Here is a 20453-nt window from a genome sequence, read left to right on the forward strand (position 1 = left end):
CCCCTCCCGGAAAATTCGTGGATCTGCCCCAGGGAATACAACAAATTTACACAATAATCAAGATTGCACTGAACATACCCATAGTAGAGTTAGGCTTAGCCTAGGCCGGTATAAAAAGTACCAACTTGCTAATACAGTGAACGTGACAGTTCTGGATCCCGGAAAGAATTCCATATACGAAGTTCACTTTTTGGGAGAAATTTTTTCTCCAGGACAGATTTAAAAAGGGGCGACATTTATTTTTGGGGGATAGAGATGTGAAAGGGGGTTCGGTAACTTAGGGGGACAGGTTTAAAAAGAAGGGGCCCCACGCAATAAAACGGCAAAAAAGTGAGTCCTTTTGCTGTTTTTTTTCCCCTACTATATCCTCTACCGTTTCCTTTTTCTTTCACTATCCCGTCCTTTTATTTCCCCACAGTTTTCCTGTCATTAGTACAAGGATTATTACTCTTAGTATACACATTTAGTACATTTAATCCAAATTGTGTCGTAAAGGGGAATCGAACCTGCAATGAAGAGAACTGTTAGGTATAGAAATACAGCAGTCTAACTGACCACGCCACACGAGCGTTGGTTGCCGGAGGAAGTCGATATGTTCCATATAAAGTTATGGTTGAATTAAGGAGAGGTCACGATGAGGTCAAGATGAATATTTAAAAAATTAAATATTTATGAAACTGAATATGTAATTATTCACGAATAATTGTATAAATTAGAATATTTAAATATAAATAAATGTGGCTCTCCGTTGTTAATATAAGTAGGTTGTGCCAAAGGAAATCAACTAGGTAAGGTACATGTCTGAGCACAATTGACTGTATGACGTGAGTTGTCTCCGTCGTATTATGTAAACCAAGAGAGAAAGAACAAGTAGAAATGCAGTCGGCCGTACGAAAGAAGGAATTTCAGTCCAATGCTGTATAAGAACTCAGGCTAGGTGGAGTCTTGCTTCGTCCATTAGCAATACATGCACTATGAGCGAGAATTGGAGTCTTAAGCGCAATTGGTGAGAGAGGTGACTATCCACACCAGTGGAAGTGACCAGTTTGGGTTCTACCTGGCCGAATACATGTGGCGCTGCCGACATGCAGGAGTAGACCACTTCAATCAAATCCTTAAGGATGTTCTTCTCCTGTACAAGCCTCCCCTCACATTTTAGAGCGCAGATAGCCACACAATAATCTAAAGACAGGTTTCAGCTCCCTTTTCCCCTTCCCTCTGTATAAATATAGAAAAAAACTCCTCCACTGAACTAACAAGCACTCTCTAAAAGAAATTTGCCCCTTTTTTCCTTCTAAACAAATTGTCCAACTTACAAACTGTCTGTAAAAGAAATTTGCCCCTTTTTTCCTTCTAAACAAATTGTCCAACTTACAAACTGTCTGTAAAAGAAATTTGCCCCTTTTTTCCTTCTAAACAAATTGTCCAACTTACAAACTGTCTGTAAAAGAAATTTGCCCCTTTTTTCCTTCTAAACAAATTGTCCAACTTACAAACTGTCTGTAAAAGAAATTGGGCCCCTTTTTTCCTTCTAAACAAATTGTCCAACTTAAAAATTGTCGCAAAACACGCACTATTTTCCCCCAAGTAAAAATTGTACATGTACATGTACAGTAGGGCACATTGTGCAGCATTTCGTGAACTGTGTTGATCCATCCAGACAGATGACGGCCCTCTGCACTCCTCGTGTTGCGGATTCGTGCATAAAATTACGTCAATGCTTGTGGCAGCCCAACCCCTGTTACATAATGGTTCTTTCCGGATATGATTCGGTTCATGCGCACACGTCGTGCGCATTCGCCATGTTCTTCAGAAGCAAAGATGGCCGCCTGTCGATGTAAACCTGGTCCATTTGTAGCTCCAAAAGTGTGCCCAAAACTCCATATTTCTGTCCTATGATGTTCAGCTCTTCAATGCCTATTGGAATCGTCTTCATTCAGCGATCAAAGTAAGGATACTTTTGTAGTAATTACGCGATATTACAGTGAACTTCGTATATGGAATTCTTCCCCTGGATCCCTTTTCAGTACGAAACCACTTAAGGTCTACACCTCCAATGTTTGGAATTTCGGCAAGAGTTCTGTCTTGTTGAATGAGGAGCAGGTCAACTCATACGTGTGCCAACCTGTATGTAGTTTGATCAACTCAGGTGTGTGCTGATCAACTCGTACACCGACCAACTCATGTTGACCATCTAACGCGCTGACCAACTTGTGTGCGACAGCTTCACGCACTGACAGTTTTAGTCAGAACTTTGAAGTCAGCCATTAACCCTAACCGTACACAATACTACAAATTACTACTTGTAGTAAAATGTAGTACTGAGCGCTGTCGCTTGTAGTTGTAAGAGGACATGACCTTATTGTTTTCTGAAGCCATAAGATATAATAGATTAGACAATGTACCATACAGTGCTGTGACACTATGAATGCATGGCTTTATTGTTCTCTGTATGAGTAACAATGGAAGGAACCTAGCCAGAAGTGGTAATCTGTAGCGCTAGGTCCTTCGGGCTCAGACTATTACTTAGTATTTTGTAGTACTGTGTAGTGTAAGCCAAACAATATGCTTGGCGGTTAGGGTTAAGGACATCAAATGACCGAAAACAGAACAACAATTAAAAAACTACTTCATTTTCAAAGAATAGGCTCAAGATTTAATATCTGTTGATAATTGGAAATTCGCTAAAACTATTAAATTCACTAATACCAATGGTCAAGAAATGTAAATTTATTACTGCAATATTTTGGAATATACATGTACTTGTTGGCTGCATGGAACATAAGCCACAGCATGCAAAAATCTGTAAATTAAGATTTAAAGTCAGTGTATTAGCCACACTGACATATAAGCCATACTGCAGCGCTGTGTTCAACCATAAATGTACTTCATTGAATTGCATGCTAAAGTGCTGTCGAATATAATACGGTGCACATCAGTGTTCATTTGCCTTTGCCAAACCTCTTTGTTGAATAACTTCAAACCACTTGGTTGAACACTGGTAGTATTACCTTTATGATACAAGCTTTGGAGCCTTTGTGATGAATGTGTCAGTGTCAAGAAATTTTGTAAGTTATTCAAACATGTCATCATCTGGGAATTGGGCCAGAATTCAGCTGAGTGTCCCCTAACTTGGCGCACTTGAAAAAGTCTCAGAAAATCCCCAAAAAAACATTTAAAAAGTTCTTTAAAACTGATAAATTCTTGTTAGAATCATCATTACTCCCATGCACATGCCCAACTAAAAGTTTGTTAAAATTACATTTGGGCGTATTTTAAAAATGTTCATTCTGTCAGTAGTCCTAATGAGACCCATACTGTACATGAGACCGAAGGCCAAGGCAACTTGCTTGTTTGATGCTGAGCAGCTGGATGGTTACTGTACCCGTCTCCTACCATGCCTACATGAATACGGTTGCCATGTATACATGTATGCACCACAGTTGTGTATACATCACTTTTGACAGTTGTGACTCTTGCGAGCAAGCCATGCCATCTCGCACAGCATGTGTTTGGTTAAACTCAGGTGTATCACAACAAGCATGGGTGGTTGTCCAAAGCGTCCATCGGCTGTTTGAAAAACAAGGAAGTTGGAGCTTACTGCTTGGTTGAGGAAAGGGTTGTAAAATCGTAACTTCAAAGTGGGCTCAGGGTGTTGTGTGTATTACTTCTGTAGACAATGTTCTGCATCAGTTCTGTTTAAATGGCGGGCATCAGTGATCCAGAACTGACAAAAGTTTTTTAGTGAAGAGAGCAACACAGAATACTCAAATGCCAAGATATTTTACCGGGTGATATTTTACAGTGATCCGTTACAAGAAAACCTACATTACATGTACATGTCTATTAGTACATGTTATCATCACGTCCCATTTTGACATGTGCAACTCTCTCCTCTTTAGCATTTATTGGGTGTCAGTCACTTCACCCATTTGTCACTTTGCCTATTTTCCACCTTGCCCATGTACAGTTTCACTTTGCCAATGCATGCATTGTGCCAATCTAATGTTTTCTAATCCTCATGCTTCTCCTCCATTCCCAGTGCAAGCCATCAATATTATTAATTAAAGTGGAGAACCTTGAATTATTATGGAAGTGCTCAAACTCATTCAAAGCCATTCTCCCTTATGTACATGTAGATTGGCATAATTCTATCCGTTAGTTTAAAAAAAATAAAAAACCTACGGCCCCCAAAGGGGTTGCAAGGGCAAATATCATTTTGCTGGGTTGTCCCCCCCTCCCCGTGATTACATTTACCGTACATGTTCATCAGGTTAAGTACATGTACATCAGTCAGTTCGTCTTTACCTCTTTAATCTCAATTACATGTAAGACACCAGGTTGTAAATAATGCTCTATGCATTGTATTTCTTTATTTAAATTTCTTTTTGTCCATTTCAGTACTTACTTTTTAGAACCATCTATAATGTACATGTACATGTAATATTTAGTTGATGTTTGTGTCATATACATACATATACATACCTACATGTATATGTACATGTGTGTGAGATACATTACATGTATGATGTACTGGTCATGTGTGTATATGCTATCACATAGCCCGTCATTCATGCAAACATGAGTTGAGTGTGCAGGGTCAAATGTGGGTCATGTTTGTGCATGTTAGAAGCATCCATCCTTGGGGTGATAAATTATCTGTAGGTCTTGCATGTAGTCACTCTGCATCCGTTAATCACACTGAAAGAGGTTTGTGTGATGGGGAGATTGCAAAACCTCCGGCTTGCAACAGTTTGAAAGTGAAATTCGGAAAATGTAGACTTTTTGAAAAAATGTATGTTTTCCGTGCATTTGTCCCATACTGTGGTAGAAAAATCCTTTCTTCTGCTTTATCTGCACTGTACATGTAGATCTGCAGTGTCGGTTTATAAATTGCAAATAGGGCATGCCACGTCCGTATTATATATAAAAACATTTATTTTCTTGAACTCGTATCTGATTCGAAAGGCTCTCATGGACAGGGTACGATGCATACATGTACATGTTAAGATGTATTTATTCTACGTGCATGTCGTGTACTATTATTCCCTGTTTTGAATTAGCAAAGTCTGACAGTGTGAAACAAAAAGTTTACCACTATTGATAATTCATATGAACTTTGTTTCAAGTAAACTTCATGTTTCTACGTATGTACGTGTGTATAAATACATTCAGTACATACATGTACATGTACGTTCATATAAGTTTATTATGTACATGTACTACTGTTCATGCATGTAGAAGTTACACAGGAGTGCAAGCCACAATGTACACGTACATACATGTACATGTATGTATACCCTAGGAGTAATCATAGCCAAACTATTCCTACATGTAGCTAACATGATTATGTTTTCCTCTGGCCTGTTGTGGTATGTGTAAGTTGCCACCAGTGAGTAATCTGTTATTAATACTCAGGTACTCTGTGTAAAGGTATATGTACATGTATTTGTATTTGGCAGTGCTAAGAATGCTGAGAATGTGTACAGCAATGTTGCTTTGCATTGTGTCACTGTTAGTCATTTTGATTCTTATATTGGTACATACCGGTAGTATGTGAGCGCTACCGTTACTTTATTCAACTTCTTATGAATATACATGTACATTGTACCGGTACCCCTCTGATTAGATACATGAGTTATCCTTTGATATCAGTCCTCATTTGTTGTAGATTATTTTGGTTTGTTTTTCATTAAAGATATACATGTATTCATGTACACTGTACCTGTACATCTGAATACAGTTGTAAATCTACATGTACTTTAACCCTAACTGCCAAGCATATTGTTTGGCTTACAGTACTCAGTTACTGCATATCAGCTTGTATGATCTGAATACATATTTTTAATTAAAACTAAACACAACAAATCAATTACAAACTGAAATACTGTACATACATGTAGTGTGCTTTGTCTTGTTACCGGTACATGTAAATCAATTTTTTTTTATCTATTCCTTGCACAGCTTGTGGCTGCAAATTTCCACTCACTTGTACATGTACATAGTGGCATCTGCATCATTGTAGAAAAGCACAGTGCCAGTCAGAACGTCAGCAGACAAGAGTTGACATCAACCAGGGAAGAAGTTGCCTTTCTCTAACAAGGATGGCTCTGTCTGGGACCAAGGCCCTTCTGGTCTGGTCCCAGAGAGTGACAGAAGGCTACAAAGATGTCAATGTCACCAACATGCAGAAATCCTGGAAGGATGGGCTGGCATTCTGTGCCGTCCTGCACCACTTCCGACCAGATCTTATGTAAGTTCTATGCAAATTTGTAAAACTTTTTTCAAATCATATGTGTACATCCAGCCTATAGAAGGCTCTGCTAACTTTCCCAGTCATGGCCGGTTAAAACATCATCAAAACTACATCCATATTGTTTAACGTGTCACTTGACTAGTTTTGACTGAAAGAACGGTTCTAACCAGAATGTGTATAATTTGCATGGGGGGCGCTAATGAATACATGTATAGTGTAGTTAAGAAATAAAGATTTTAAAAGGTCCTGAAAACACCTTACTGACAGAAATGACTCAAGAGGGTCTGATGTTTCAATTTAAGTAAAAATCCTTCAGAAAGATTTTGCTAGTCCTGACTTTTGAAACATTAGGCCCTTAAACATTCAAGATCTATACCTGTATTTGGCATTTCGGAGCTGGACGCAAACTTTACTCAAGGCTGCTCCCCATGGAAATTAACTGTCATGTTGATCATCAAGCATGTCTGAAATTGTCTACAGAATACAGAGCTAAATCCGCAAAGTGATGCTTGCTTGATGAAGAACATTTTCTTGTAACTACCGAAGATGTACATGTACATGTACTCCATGTGGGTAGTGTCCATAGATAATTAAGAGAAACTTAGCACCCAGCAACTGTAGCTCGTGTGAAAACTTGTTATTGAGGGGTTTTTCTTCCAAGTGTATTTTAAAACGTTCAACAAAATGCATGTGTTTTTATACCATACATGTACATGTACATCCCCATGAGATCACTGTACCATGTACATGTACACAATGTATGCTGTGCAAGCTGCCTAGCATGTATGTACATGTATATGTACATGTGCAATGTCAAAATGGCGGTAGCACTGATACAAACTATGGGTATTTCACTAAATAAATGGACCTGCTGACACCACTAAAGGCTAGTGAGTACAGTGCAAAGTATTCCAGTGTTCAAGTTGGTCTTCAGTTATGGGAGCAAAAAGTGAAAAAAATGCCCTCGGGATTGAAAAACCGGCTCAGAAATATCCTGTCAAGCTACATGTATGTACATGTACATGCACAGTGTTATACACAGTAGGGTATACCTCACCCGAAGGATAGATTTCCTCTCGCTTGCATCAGGAAGTGAACATTGTCTTGGTGCTCAGTGATAAAGTTACAGTGTGTATCGTTGTGTCACTCGTATCTTCGTAGCTTCCCTGTCATTCTCTTGTTTTGATGATCACTCTTCTTTTGTAAGCAAGTTCCCACTGTTTATTTAGGGCTTGCCCAGCCAAGAAATTATGCACTTTATGGTGCCTCAGGCTTGTACCAGTACATGCCGAAGTGGAATGCATTCTTATTAGCAATATCTTCACATTGAAATTTACTGATAAGAAATATTCAGAAATTTAGTAGAAATCTTTGGTTGTAAAATATCTGCATTTGAAACACGCATCTGTGGGCAGGTCTGAATTACATGTACATGTACATGTGTGTGGAGTATATTCGGTTTTCCTTCACATACATGTTTTTCAGCTGTTGCTTTTGATGTTTTCTATCTTTACTTCATAATTGTGAATGTATAAATGGGGTCCTCTCTTGTGTACCATTGAACCTCCTGTGAACTTTGTGAAAGAGTGGTGAACACCTGACAAATTGCTGCTACTGGTATCTTCTTTTACCGGTTAGCTTCCGGTTAAAAACTTTTTATATTCTTTATTTAAAACTAGGGTAAAGCTCTGTCAGTTAACGGTACACGTGCACTGTGGGCCCTGGCGGGAAGAAGATAATGAAGAAATGTTTAGTTTTAGAGGTAGGAAGAAAACCCCAGCCAAATGCTTCAGGGAAAACCCCCTGAATTGGGTAAGGACAGGGAACACAAATTCACGTGTTGACTTTGGTGTGATTTGAAGCCAGGCTGCAGAGTTTGGGAAGGCAAGGAAAGAACCACTGCACCAACCTGACTCACCTATAGTTGAAAGTAGTCAGCTTTAAATCTGAAACAGCTCACCTGGATTTATGTAAAGTGAAGACACAAACACCATGCAGTTTCACTTCAACAAACCAAAAGAAACCGAGAAGCTTAAGCCAAACGTAAGCCAGACATGAGAATGCTGATGTACAGCACATGTACGTGTGTACATGTACCGGTACTGTATATGTACATGTGTCGGTACACGTTTAGATTTGAACTCATAAAGGAGCATTCTTTCCGAGTGACTGCTTATCTCCAATGATGTGGGTGATGAAATATTTTGCATTCTGCAAAGATAAGTGTACAGTGCAAACTCAGTACACATTTATAGTCTGTTTCCACCCTTCGGTGCTGCAGATTTCTTCTATGGTCAGTAACCAACCAGGTCACAAAGAAATACATGTACCCATACAACAGAGAGGCCAAAATTTAATCAGCTATTTTTTTTTTTAATCCTATGAAAGTCTCCAATGTTTCCAGACATTGCCATTCCCCTTTTCTTCTTCCTTACATTGTCGCCTTGTGATTCTCCAAATCCGATAATTAGAAATTTTCTTTTCAACAGACCTTACTCATCCAAAAGTTAACCCTCCAAATTGGGAATTTTATCAGTGAAAACCCTAGATTTCCTGGTTCCTGTAAAATCCACTCAAGAGGATTGAGAAGATTTCTCAGTATTCAGAAAGGTACATGCACATGTAGAGCCATGTGCCATCCGGCTCATTAGAGGATTGCGTAAGGTTCCAAGCAAAAATGTCTGAGGGGTTAGGGAAATAATCCAGTCTGCACCACTGAAGGTCTTCCAGGGCAGGCTGTAGTGGTCAAGCTACCAGTATGGTGAAACATACATTATATGGGCATGCCTACTGTACCGGTGCATGTATGTGGGTTCTTTTGTAATTCTTGAAGGCCTCTGAGTCATGTACATGTACATGTAAATTGTATGGTCAAGCCTACATGTACATGTACCGGTGCCTGGGTTCTTTTGTAATCCTTGGAGGACTCTGAGTCTGCTATCCCATACATCTCACATTCAGGATATGCTTTGGCGCCTTCTTAATTCCCAGTGCTATTGCTGATAGCATTTGATGTGCAGCACATCTCATCAGGAAGGAGTAAGATAAGAAATCAAGGGTGAAATCAATGAAAGCAGTATCATGCCACAGAGTAACACTCTGATCCTTATCCCTGAAGTGTACTGTACAAGTATGTTTACATGTTCCTGTACATGTACATGTACAGTACCTGTTTGCCCATCAGATTAGACAGCCATATGCATGTACATGTACAGCTGGTACACAGGTGTATTTGTATGAGAAAAAAAGTCAGCTCCTTCTTTACAAGTGTACAAAGGGTGTCAATCAGATTCAACCAAATTTTGAGAACAAAATTTTACTAGTCTGCTCTAGTAAGCAGGAGGTCTTGGGTTCGAGTCCCACCTGAGTAAGCTTGTGACTTTTTTTGCAAGCTCTCGGACAAGTACTGAGCATACAGTGTTTATTATTATATACGTTGGGTAAGGGCAAAACCTGTTATATAAATTTTGAGAAGATACGCAGTCTAGTTACATGTACATGCATGTGACTGATGAAAAAAAAAATCCTACCACAGGGACGTGTACAGGTACTGCAGTTGCTTCTTGAGTTGCTTCCAAACACAGGGGTGGATCCAGGAATTTTCCAGGGGAAAATGTCTCATTTTTGCAGACAAGCTGAAACAATGATAAAACGTTGTTTACAATGGCATTGGTGCCCGTTATGTACTTAAAGTTATTGTTTATCACTTTCTCGGGGGGGGGGGGGGTTGACACCTTTCCCCAACCCTGGATCCACACCTGAAACATAAGATTTCTTTTTAGGGTGTACACTTTACAGTATCCATATGTGTGTAATCCCCAGCAGAATGTTACAAGAAAATGTTGGTCCCTAATATGTATGCATGTGCCCTATGTATTACTGGTACCTTGAAGGGAGGTCTTGCAAGATTACATAAAGAGTTTATAGGTGATCAGCATCAGGATTTATAAAATATCCCACTGTCTTAGTGCTTGGGCATGTGACGTCTGCATTTGATGCCACCAACACCTTTGGTTGCTGTGATTCATATCCCTGTGCAGGCACTGAATATCTAGCCTTGTTTAGGCTTATTGACGGAATTTTGCCAGTATAGCTTGCTACCATGGCCAGGCTTTATTCACTGCTGTGTACCCCTGATGGCCAGAGCCATAATCCATACCCGTAAACCTTCTCAACTTAGATATGATGTTGACAGTAGATTGTACCTGTATCAGTCAATCATGAGCACTTAGAAGTGTGTGGGACTCCGTTGAAGGGAGTGGTGCCTTAATTGTCAAGAAGCTACAATGTACATGTACGTACGGGTGTAAGGGGGCCATACCTGGTCAGTTGCATTGCATGTACATGTACCCTTCCATCAGCATATCTGAACTTTTGTAATTTCATGAAGACTGTCAAAGATGTTTGTGAAGTGAAGTACATGTACATGAACAGTTCTGTGTTGGTGATTTGTTGGATGGACATTTCACCTGATGCCTCATTGGTCCAATGCCTCATAAGTCCGACAAATGCATTTACAAGTTCCAACGGTTTTTTCGGCCAATGGCATAGATCCAACACCACAAAAAATTCCGGCATTTGATTTGACGCTCATTACGAGCCTATGAGGATGGCGCTAGGAACAAGTATGGTGGACTGTTTATAACACATACAAATATTTTTAAGATTTCAAAAGTACTGCAGTCGAAAAAATGCTTTTTATATTTAGCGAAGTATCATACAACATTCTTACATGCAGTGGTATTTTGGATTTAGAAAATACTGGACCAGTGTACGAACTGTGCAGGTACATAGTCTGCTTGATTTAGTTTCCTAACAGGGTCAGTACCGTGGGGACGAGCTGGGAACAAAGTTGAATCTTGCTCGGGGGCAATGCATCGTCCAGGACTAGGGCCCGCACCCTTCCTTGTTTCACAGTCAATCACACTGACGCTTCATATTAAGTCCGACACCTCGTTGGTCCGACGTCAGATTTATGAGGCGTCGGACCTTTGAAGTGTCGGAACTATGAGGCTGAAAAAAATTGCCCATAAATCCGACGCCTCATAAGTCCAAAAATTCGGACTTTCGAGGCGTCGGACTTATGATACACACCCTCTGATTCACCATCTTATTGACGTCAGGCTGTGACCAAAGTGGGCCTTGTTTTTCAGGTTTTTGCCTACAGCTGTGGCTTTTCCCTATGGGCGTGCTGTGACAGAAAAAAAACTTAGACAAGAAAGAAACTTCTGATTTGGATTTTGGAAATGGCCTGAATTGTTAAGTGCTAGCGATACATGAATTTCTGTATATATAGATGAGGGCTTCCTTGGATTTTGTTTGCACTGTTACCATACAGTTCACTTTTAAATCCACAGAAGTCATAAAGTCAGTCAGAGGAGTGAATGCGGATCTACATACGTGTACACTGTACATATACCAGTAGTACCCTATTTCATCCTAGACCGTGGAGCTACATGTATGTACAGTACATGTACCAGTATGTACCGTACACGTACCACTGATACATACCGGTATGGTATACATTGGAGGAGAGATGTCATTTCTGAGGTTCATGTCACCACACTGTCACATGTACATGCATAAACTTGATACGTGCATGCATTTTGCAAGTCACACAATCCTGTTTGTTGATGGAAGAGGCATGAAATATATGCTTACTACCTGTCCACAAGTGTTGTCACACATGTATGTTCATGTATGCACCTCAGAAATACGGTACATGCACCATAATTTTGGTCATCAAAATTAGTTGTGTATGTATCCAAAACTGAAGCTCCACTCAGTAAAAAAAAATGTGTAGCCTCATGTACCCTAATGTAGATGTGTTGCCATGATTTGCTAGCTACATGTACATGTATTTTGTACATACAGGTATGGTAAATGTACATTAAATTGCTCTTGTATGGAAGGTCAAATTTCTGCAGAAATTTTCGTAAACTGGCCTACCGGTACACATGTACTTTTATACTACACATTTACAGTGTCATGTGCATACATGTACATGTACATGTACACATGTACCGTATGTGTTCATTGGCGTATAAATGCACGTGTTCATGTACCAGAACATGTATCCCATGCAAGTAAACATTGCACAATACTAAACGTAGCTTAACACATGGAAGTACATGTACATGTTCTACCGGTAGTACTCTGAAATATTGGAAATTATTGGCATACATACATGTACATGTGCCATATGTGTACATGTAATGCACACATTGTTTTAATCTGAGGAAATTATTTAATGCCTATTCAGTAAACATGTACGGTACATGTATATGATCAGCCTGTCATATCCACATTGTCCATCTAACTTCATTGTTGTCTTTATAGTAGCAGAAAGTGTCCTTAAACTTGTAATATCCATTGGACTGTCCCAGCCGCTGCTCACATCATGCCATAATTTGCAATTTCCACGTTGGGCTTAGTCAGCCATTGTTTTGTCGTTTTTTTTCTGGTGATTACCCATACAGTCGTCTTTCCGATGATACTAGTACCAGTCTGCTTTCTGACGAGCATCCTTGGGGTGACCGTTCATCCATGTCAACTACACACATGTACTTGTACATGTAGGTACCCATGTGCCCAGTTGAAAAACTGAAAAACAGTTACATGTTCAAATGTACATGTGTAGGTATTGTATATGGACATGTACATGTACATTGCAATAAAACTCAAGACAATGACTGCAAATGATTCATGTACACTCACAGCTATCACAGGACCCCATATTTGAACATACGTTAAAAAAAAGGACAAAAGTTGCAATTTTGTCATCTGCAAATCTGCCAATTTATGAAGGTTTACTTCATTGGTACATGTACCGGTACCTTACCATACTGGTACAATGTCATGTACATGTACGTACATGTGCTCTGAACGTCCATAAGTTTAAAGATGTTTGGCACCCGCAGCCTGGCTGGTCTTGGTACCAGCACCTGCAAACAGTGCAAAGGACTATAAATTTACATACACTGTATGTATGCTTTGAAAGGCAAATCATACACGTACATGTACATACATGTACATGTATGTACATTGTACAATGTGCAGTACAGGGGATTTCAATGAAGGTTATTTAAGTGTACTTTTATCTTTTATTAGTAAAAGTGCCAAAGGAAATTTGTGGAGACATTGAGAGGTGGAAAACCGGACAGATTAATTATTTTATTTGCCTGCCTTTATGTATATCCATGACTGTACATTATAAAGAAGGGCATAATTCTATAGTACTGTGAAGGATTATACTAGGAATTAACTGATTTTCATTTCCTGCTCCAGCCCAGAGTATTAGTAGTTGGCTGCTGTGCTGTAACCCAAAGCCAGAGCTAGAGTCTGTTCCAGTCGTTAGTTTCGGCTCTGTTAACTTCCAAGCTCTAATGGCTTACTGCAGCATACCATCTTCTATTCCAATTTACTTCAAGTGGCCCTTCTAATAGAAGTAGTGGCTACATGTACAGTAGGGACACATCTAGTGTCTGGCCAGTCATTTGCTGAAAGTCGAGAGGCATGGCAAGTTTTATGCTGGTGACCGAACCCCAAGCCTGCTTTTCTGTATCATGCAATTTTGTCTACTTGTGTATGTACAGTACATGTACTTGTGTCATTTGAGTTCAGATCAAGTTTCTTTTTTAATGTAAGGAGATTGCTGACAAGAAATTTTAAAAGGCTTATAGGCTACATGGTACGTATGGTACATTTACACTGTGTGCCTAATTAAGTTCAGGCAAGCCTACTGATCACAGTGTACATGTACAGGTACTGTACACGTAGCTTCAGAAATTGAGTTAGTGAAAGTTTATGAATTAAATTTCTCTTTCTCTTTATGCAGAGACTTTGATTCTTTATCCAAAGAGAACGTACGAGAAAATAACAAGTTGGTAAGTATACGCGTGTCACTCTGAAGTTTGTAATATTTGTGAAATTTATTTTTTGTTTTGTGTTTTTTTTTTTTGCAATTACAACTTTTTTCTTGTCATTTTTCTTACTGTCATTCTCCTTTTTTTGTTCTTATCTCACTCTTTATGGGTGGTTTGTGGCTATGAGCAAATTTGGGATATCGTGCTTTTAAATAATACTGTGTGCTGTTGTAATAGTCTTCAATTTGTGGTCAGTTAACGTGAAATGATAGTGTATAGGAAGGTGTGGCATCCTGGCAGGATATTTAAATAAAAATGCACATTCCACTAAGAAAGGATATTTTGAATCAGATCTATATTTCCACTCACAATGAAAAATATTCCCATGCTTATTCCGTAGTTGTGAGGACAAGCTCTCATCATTGCACTGATTTTGTGGGGACCAGAAATGTTGTGGAAACAGAGAAATGTCCCCACAACTTTGTGCAAATTTGCGTATAAACTCGAGAAATTGTCCCCTTCGTGCAGTGAAGGCCTGCCCGCATTTTTTTGGCATTCACATGCATGCGTGCATGCGTGTATCAGAGCTTCTACAGTGGCACGCTTTCTGCTGGTACTTTCTAGTACGTGTACAATGTACATGTGTGTACATGTACGTACCCGTATTGTCTAAATACAGTACACTGGAGTGTATATGTGCATATGGAAGTCTGCATCTTCCATATCGTGTACATGACACAAAAGCTAATAACCCAAAGATGACATACATGTACATGTATGACTTCAGATGTTTTGTCTCTCCTGCAATTGCAACTTTACATGCATGTACACTGGACACATTTTATACCAAGTACATGCACATACAGTACCTGTATTTGATTGTTCACTGTGTGGTGTGCTTTTTGTAATCATTTATATGAAGCTCTACGTGTGTGATTTCATTTTGTCTTTTAATGATCTCATACATGTACACGTCCATGTTGTAGGCACATTCCCCAAACTGAACCATGCAAGCTTTAGAAAAAGGCAGAATATTGTAAAGGGATGTTACTGGGCTTTATAATATCACACTGGAAGCAGTTGGCAAAAGTTTTCACATGAAGGGTACACTGTGTTACACACTATGAGGAATGAGACTTGGCCTTTTTCTGATAATGCCATACTACAAGGACATTTTAATGTTCACACAGAATGCCACAGCGTGCCTGCACGTACAGTACCATAGTTTTGGCAAAGGCCCAGTAAGCCATGTGGTTTTCACATCACATGCATTTGGGAATCATCTTTCTTTGTACATATTGTACTTATACATAATTTTGTTGTTATATATAGGATTGAGGACATTACACGTACCGGGTACATGTACATGTGCATGTGTGAGTCTGCCTCCCTGCCTGCTTGTGCTGCAAATGTGCACATACATGTACATGTATGTTTTCTCGTGTCACCTAATACCGTACATTTTCCCTCTCAAGTTCCATCCTCCCCTTCTCCACATCATTAATTTCTTCATGTTCATGTACGTACATTTACTGTACCTGTACGTGTACAATACCGGTACCTAACCTGACCCCATCTGATGTCAGTGTGCCAATTCTGTGAGTTCATTTTTCACATATGGTACTTTGGGGGATCAAAGCTTCTCCCGTGTGCTTTTTGGATATTGTTGTTTAGACTTTGATCACTATAGCAAGTCACATTTCCTGTCTTGTGTGTTCACCCGGAAACCTGACACTGTTGCTGCTCTACCAGGGCAAGTGATTTTTTAATGGCAAATGGTACAAGTACATGTAATATGTACAGTGTACCGGTATGTACCAGTGTACTTTGTACATGTAATTCACTTCATGTAATGTGTACCACTGGTAGAACTTGTTTTCTGGCAGGGGCCACTCTGCAAGAAGACCTCTAGTTTGACAGAAATCATGTGGTCCCATATGGACCACCTGCTGTTTGAAAGAGAGGTTACACTGGCAAGTTTTGGCTGCTTGAATGTATAGTCTTGGCCATATGCTTTGACTTGGGAGCCAACACTGTCACAACAGGAATAGAAAGTGCATTTGAAGGCTCATTTAATGCTTCAGTTGGGCAATTCTGTGCGCATAGAGCCAGATATGTACATGTATAGCACTGTATTACTCAATTAAGTGGGTTGAGTAAACTTTTTAAGTTGGCAGGATATGCACTGTACATGTACATGCACAGTTTTCTGGTTAGAGAAGAAATTGAAACTGACATTCTTTACACAATTGACAGTCCTGCTGTTGCCAGCTGCTTCTTTGTCTAAGCCCTTAATTATGATACATGGACATGTATAATGCAGGCACAGAAGCGCTATTAAGCTTTGGCACAAGAGAATACACCTTCAGCTTTTTTTTTTTCTGTTAAGATTGTTTTTCACTGCTTAGCATGATGCCAGTCTTTACTTCATGCAGGTTTATAGGTAGGAACTTATTGCTTATTGCTGTGCGTAGCCCAGAAATGAAAAACCTGATTTTGCATCATAATCACCAGCTTCACAATAGTCCCCACTTTGAAAAGAAGCAACGGGAATGTAGAAGCGTGAGTATAGCCGCATGCCACGGAACAATCAGCCTTTTCACCATGTAATTCAAAGCGTGCAGAGCACGCAGGGCCACAAACCGAGAAATTCCGGTTTGGCAGGTGGCCTTCGTGGCCTTCGTGGCCAAGCGAGGCTGGAATTCTTGGAGTCGGCTTTCGGGAAGAAATTCCCGTCAAGGGGTTAACGGATGTCAGACAACTCAACTGTTGAGACAACTGACCAGTGGGACAACTTACCGTAACTGTTATCAAGTCGTCTGTGAAGAAAACTTGACCATTCATCAAGGCATGAACTCGACGGAGTGTGGATCATTTTACATAGATTGCAGATTGATGTGTTTGGGCAAATTTGCATGTGTCACACTATGTTGTGACTTGATTCACTGGGCATGGCGTGCATAGGGACTCGGTGACACAGCGTGCACTAGAACTGGTGGGCTGCGCGTCAGGTGCCCTAACCAGCGCAATGCGTGGCCGCAACGGCATTGTTGTATGCATGGTTGCGCGGTGCATAGTCCAGGGGCACAGGTGCCTCGACTGCACTGATGAATGTTGCTTGTCTGCTTTTGTAGGAGACGGTGAATCCAGTCTTTTCACCTTTTTTGATTTGGAGAAAGGGTGTGGGTGATGTGACGGTAAAGCACAAGCACGTTCATTACGAATCAATGGTTGGTCCTAATGCCCAAAAGGTCGAGTTGTCTGTCCATTTGAAGCACAGACGGTTGAGTTTTCCCACTTGTTGAATTATCTCAGTGGCTTAGATGTCCTGAGTTGAGTTGGCAAATGGCCGAGCTGTCTGAACCCCTTTTAATATGTTTATATCTCCCTTTGCCCCCCCCCCATTTTCTTTGAGGTCGTGTGTACCAGTACACATGGGTAGGCCTTACCAACATAAAGGAAAGTTTCTTTTATTAGAAAACTCAGAACTGCATCGTGGGGACCAAAATTTGCCCCTGTAACATTTTTAGTCCCCATAGCATCAGCACATACACAGTGTACATGTACAATACATGATTTGCATCGCCGCTTTATTCGGACTCCAGAGTCTTTAGTCTGAGGTATGAGCAAAAGATTCTTCACTCTAACTTTCAGATCCCTTCAACCTTCCTTCCTTTTGCTCCTTTATAACGTGGACATAACCCTCCATCCTGCCCAGACTCCCCCAATGTACATGTATCTCACCCATCCCTCACTCACCCCTAGTCTCACCCTGGGCGACACATTTGTCAAATGCAACTTCTTTCTGTGTAAACCTATTTCTTAGGGCTCATTCCCCTTTTATTTTGCCGCCATCAATTGGTGAGGTACTCTAAGCATGCTTTCACCACAAGCAGGGCTCATTCCCCTTTTACCCTGCTCCTGTCAGTCATTAGGCAAGCCACTCTTTGCCTTCTTTGTTATGGCCAGGGCACAGATGCTTGAACTGCTCACATACTGTAGTTTGTGCGTATGCACCCTGAATGGCACTAAGGCCAGTAGCCAGCAAAACGGCTTTACTATAGGCCTGACTTTGATTCCCCCCCAAAGTACATGTAATTGATCGATATGATGCTGAGATGACGTTGCTTCCCCTTATTTTCAGGATAATATCAAATTTTGCCATTTTTTGCCCATCCTTATCACGTACATGTACCTTCAAAGTAATGGAGTCAGAGATTTGGAAGAGAAGCCAACATTTAGAGGGCATTTCCAGGTTTGCTTGGATTTCCCTTTTCCCTACTCCAGCCTTTCCTTTGGCGAGCTTATCTTTGCTTTTCTTTATTGTAGCCAAGGGGCTTATTCCCGTTTCCCTCAGGCTCCTGGCTTTTCTGCGGAGTCATGTTTGGTTTACTCTCCCTCTTTGGCTAATGGGGCTCATTCACCCCTCACCTGCTCCAGCCTTTTCACTGAGCCAATCTTTGATTACTTTCATAGCCAGAGGGCTCCTCACCCTTTAATATAATTATACACACATATATGTTTTATTTTCCATTTCTACAGTATTTGCTACTGTTTTAACCACTTCCTGCCGGGGACTCCAGGATCGGAGACATATGGTTTATATGGGTGGCTGGGGTCTCCGAACTCCGACAAAAGAAACAGGGCCCTGTAACAAAAGACCGTACTCCGAACAAAAGACCAGGCTGCTGGGCATTACCGGCATTTTTCACTCTCAAAAGTGGTGATAATCCAGCCTTGTTTTGAAACCCTATACCAGGGTTTGGGGCATTGAGAGCGAGCGGATTACCACCGGGGACAAAAGTGCTCCACCACCGCAGCGATGAGCCACACAGCACCGCTGCATGCTAATCTGGCCCCTATTGAAAAGAGGTCAGCAGTGCACTGAGCCAGGTTCATGAACAAAAGACAGTTATATAACACCGCACAATGTGGGCTCTGTTTACAAGGCTGCAGGCCTGGCTGAAATACTTGGGCGTCAATGAAGGTCACCTATCAACTTAGAGTAGTGCCTGAAGATTACTTCGTGCAGCTATAAACGACCGTTAAATGAAATGACAAATTTTTGAAGGATTTTGAAAACGAAAAAAACGATAGTCATGCCGGCCCAGTATCATCAACATTGAAAAATGCCCCACCACGAAGTGGTTAAGACTCCCTTTTTTGGAAGGGGGGTTTGTTAAAACTGTTTCAAAGGCATAAAGCTAAAATGGTTGGTTATGATCAATCTCCATCTCCGGCTATGATCATTGGGGCCCTAATTGCCTTCCATTGCACCCATGCCTGGTTGACCGGTCCCTTGTACTCATTGTACACATTTCATTAGGGCTCAATCAGTGTGATGTCAACTCTTCCCTTTTTTTACACAGACCCATCCTACATGTAGGTGAGTGAGAAAGAAAGTTTGTCGGTATCTTTCAATCATATTAACCACAAAACCCTAATAAAACAACACCAACAAATAAAAGCAAGGATGTTGGGACCAAGAGTAAGGCTTTAAGTTATGTTTATGTCCCCAGCATCATATTGAATGAGTTCGAAACCGGATTCCTCTTTTGAATTTGCCCCCTGACACCCGAAGCTGGATCGGCCCCTTAAGCCCACTTCTTGCAGAAACATTGCCTTTCACTTCTGCCTTTCGGGCTTATCCCTTGAAACTTGTCGATAGGCATCTGATTTATATCACAACTGGCGTATCCGTTGCTTAGTACGCCAAAACAGACCTTCACTTTAGTTATGAACATTAGCCACACTTTTTATGGGCGACCAAAAGAACAAATATGTTCTTCCACGCTGTAAATAATTCTATTGCCTCAATCCCCCTTTCTCCTCCAACGATTGTTGAAATGTTTTCTTCTTCCTCCACTTCTTTCCTAATCTAACATTTCTCATTATTTTTATTGTCATATTTTAGTTCCAAATATAAGCGTTTGTGATCTGTCATATATTCACAGCTGTGATGTTGCAGGAAAAAAAAAAAGGAAGGTTTCTTGAGGCCATTGCTTGCAAAGCTCCTTGTAACTGCCGGATCAAAACTGAAACTTTGTAAATTAGGTCCATGCCGCAAATTGCATACCTTACCTAGAGTCATCCGTCTTTGAATATCGAGGGGCCGGTCTGGTCATGTAGGCGTATTGCCCACAATTTGCTATCGAGTCGTACTACACGGACTCGCTTATTGTCTTCTAAATTTCTCCTGAGCTCATTTAGTCGCCAAATAACTGTTCACTGTGAGCTACCTTATGATACCCCCATTATCATAGCTTCTTAGTCAAACTATAGTAAAATGGCATCTTGGTAAGAGCATTTGCGATCAAAGCTAATTTAATCCT

At 40.5% G+C, this 20453-nt stretch overlaps 1 protein-coding gene across 4 annotated transcripts in view; it reads left to right on the forward strand.

Moving 5' to 3' along the window:
- micall1 (MICAL like 1) overlaps positions 1 to 20453 on the forward strand; it is a 40684-nt gene that overhangs the window by 943 nt on the left and 19288 nt on the right. For all 4 annotated transcript variants that reach the window (XM_087138805.1, XM_022224840.2, XM_022224842.2 and 1 more), the window contains exons 2-3: positions 5965 to 6253; positions 14094 to 14142. In XM_087138805.1, the coding sequence (XP_086994931.1) occupies positions 6105 to 6253; positions 14094 to 14142 (198 nt within the window). In that variant the 5' untranslated portion in view covers positions 5965 to 6104. The remainder of the gene's footprint in view (positions 1 to 5964; positions 6254 to 14093; positions 14143 to 20453) is intronic.

The sequence above is a fragment of the Acanthaster planci genome, linkage group LG07, assembly GCF_054643075.1.
Source record: "Acanthaster planci isolate LZ-2023a linkage group LG07, COTS_SCS, whole genome shotgun sequence".
In the NCBI taxonomy this organism is placed as follows: domain Eukaryota; kingdom Metazoa; phylum Echinodermata; class Asteroidea; order Valvatida; family Acanthasteridae; genus Acanthaster; species Acanthaster planci.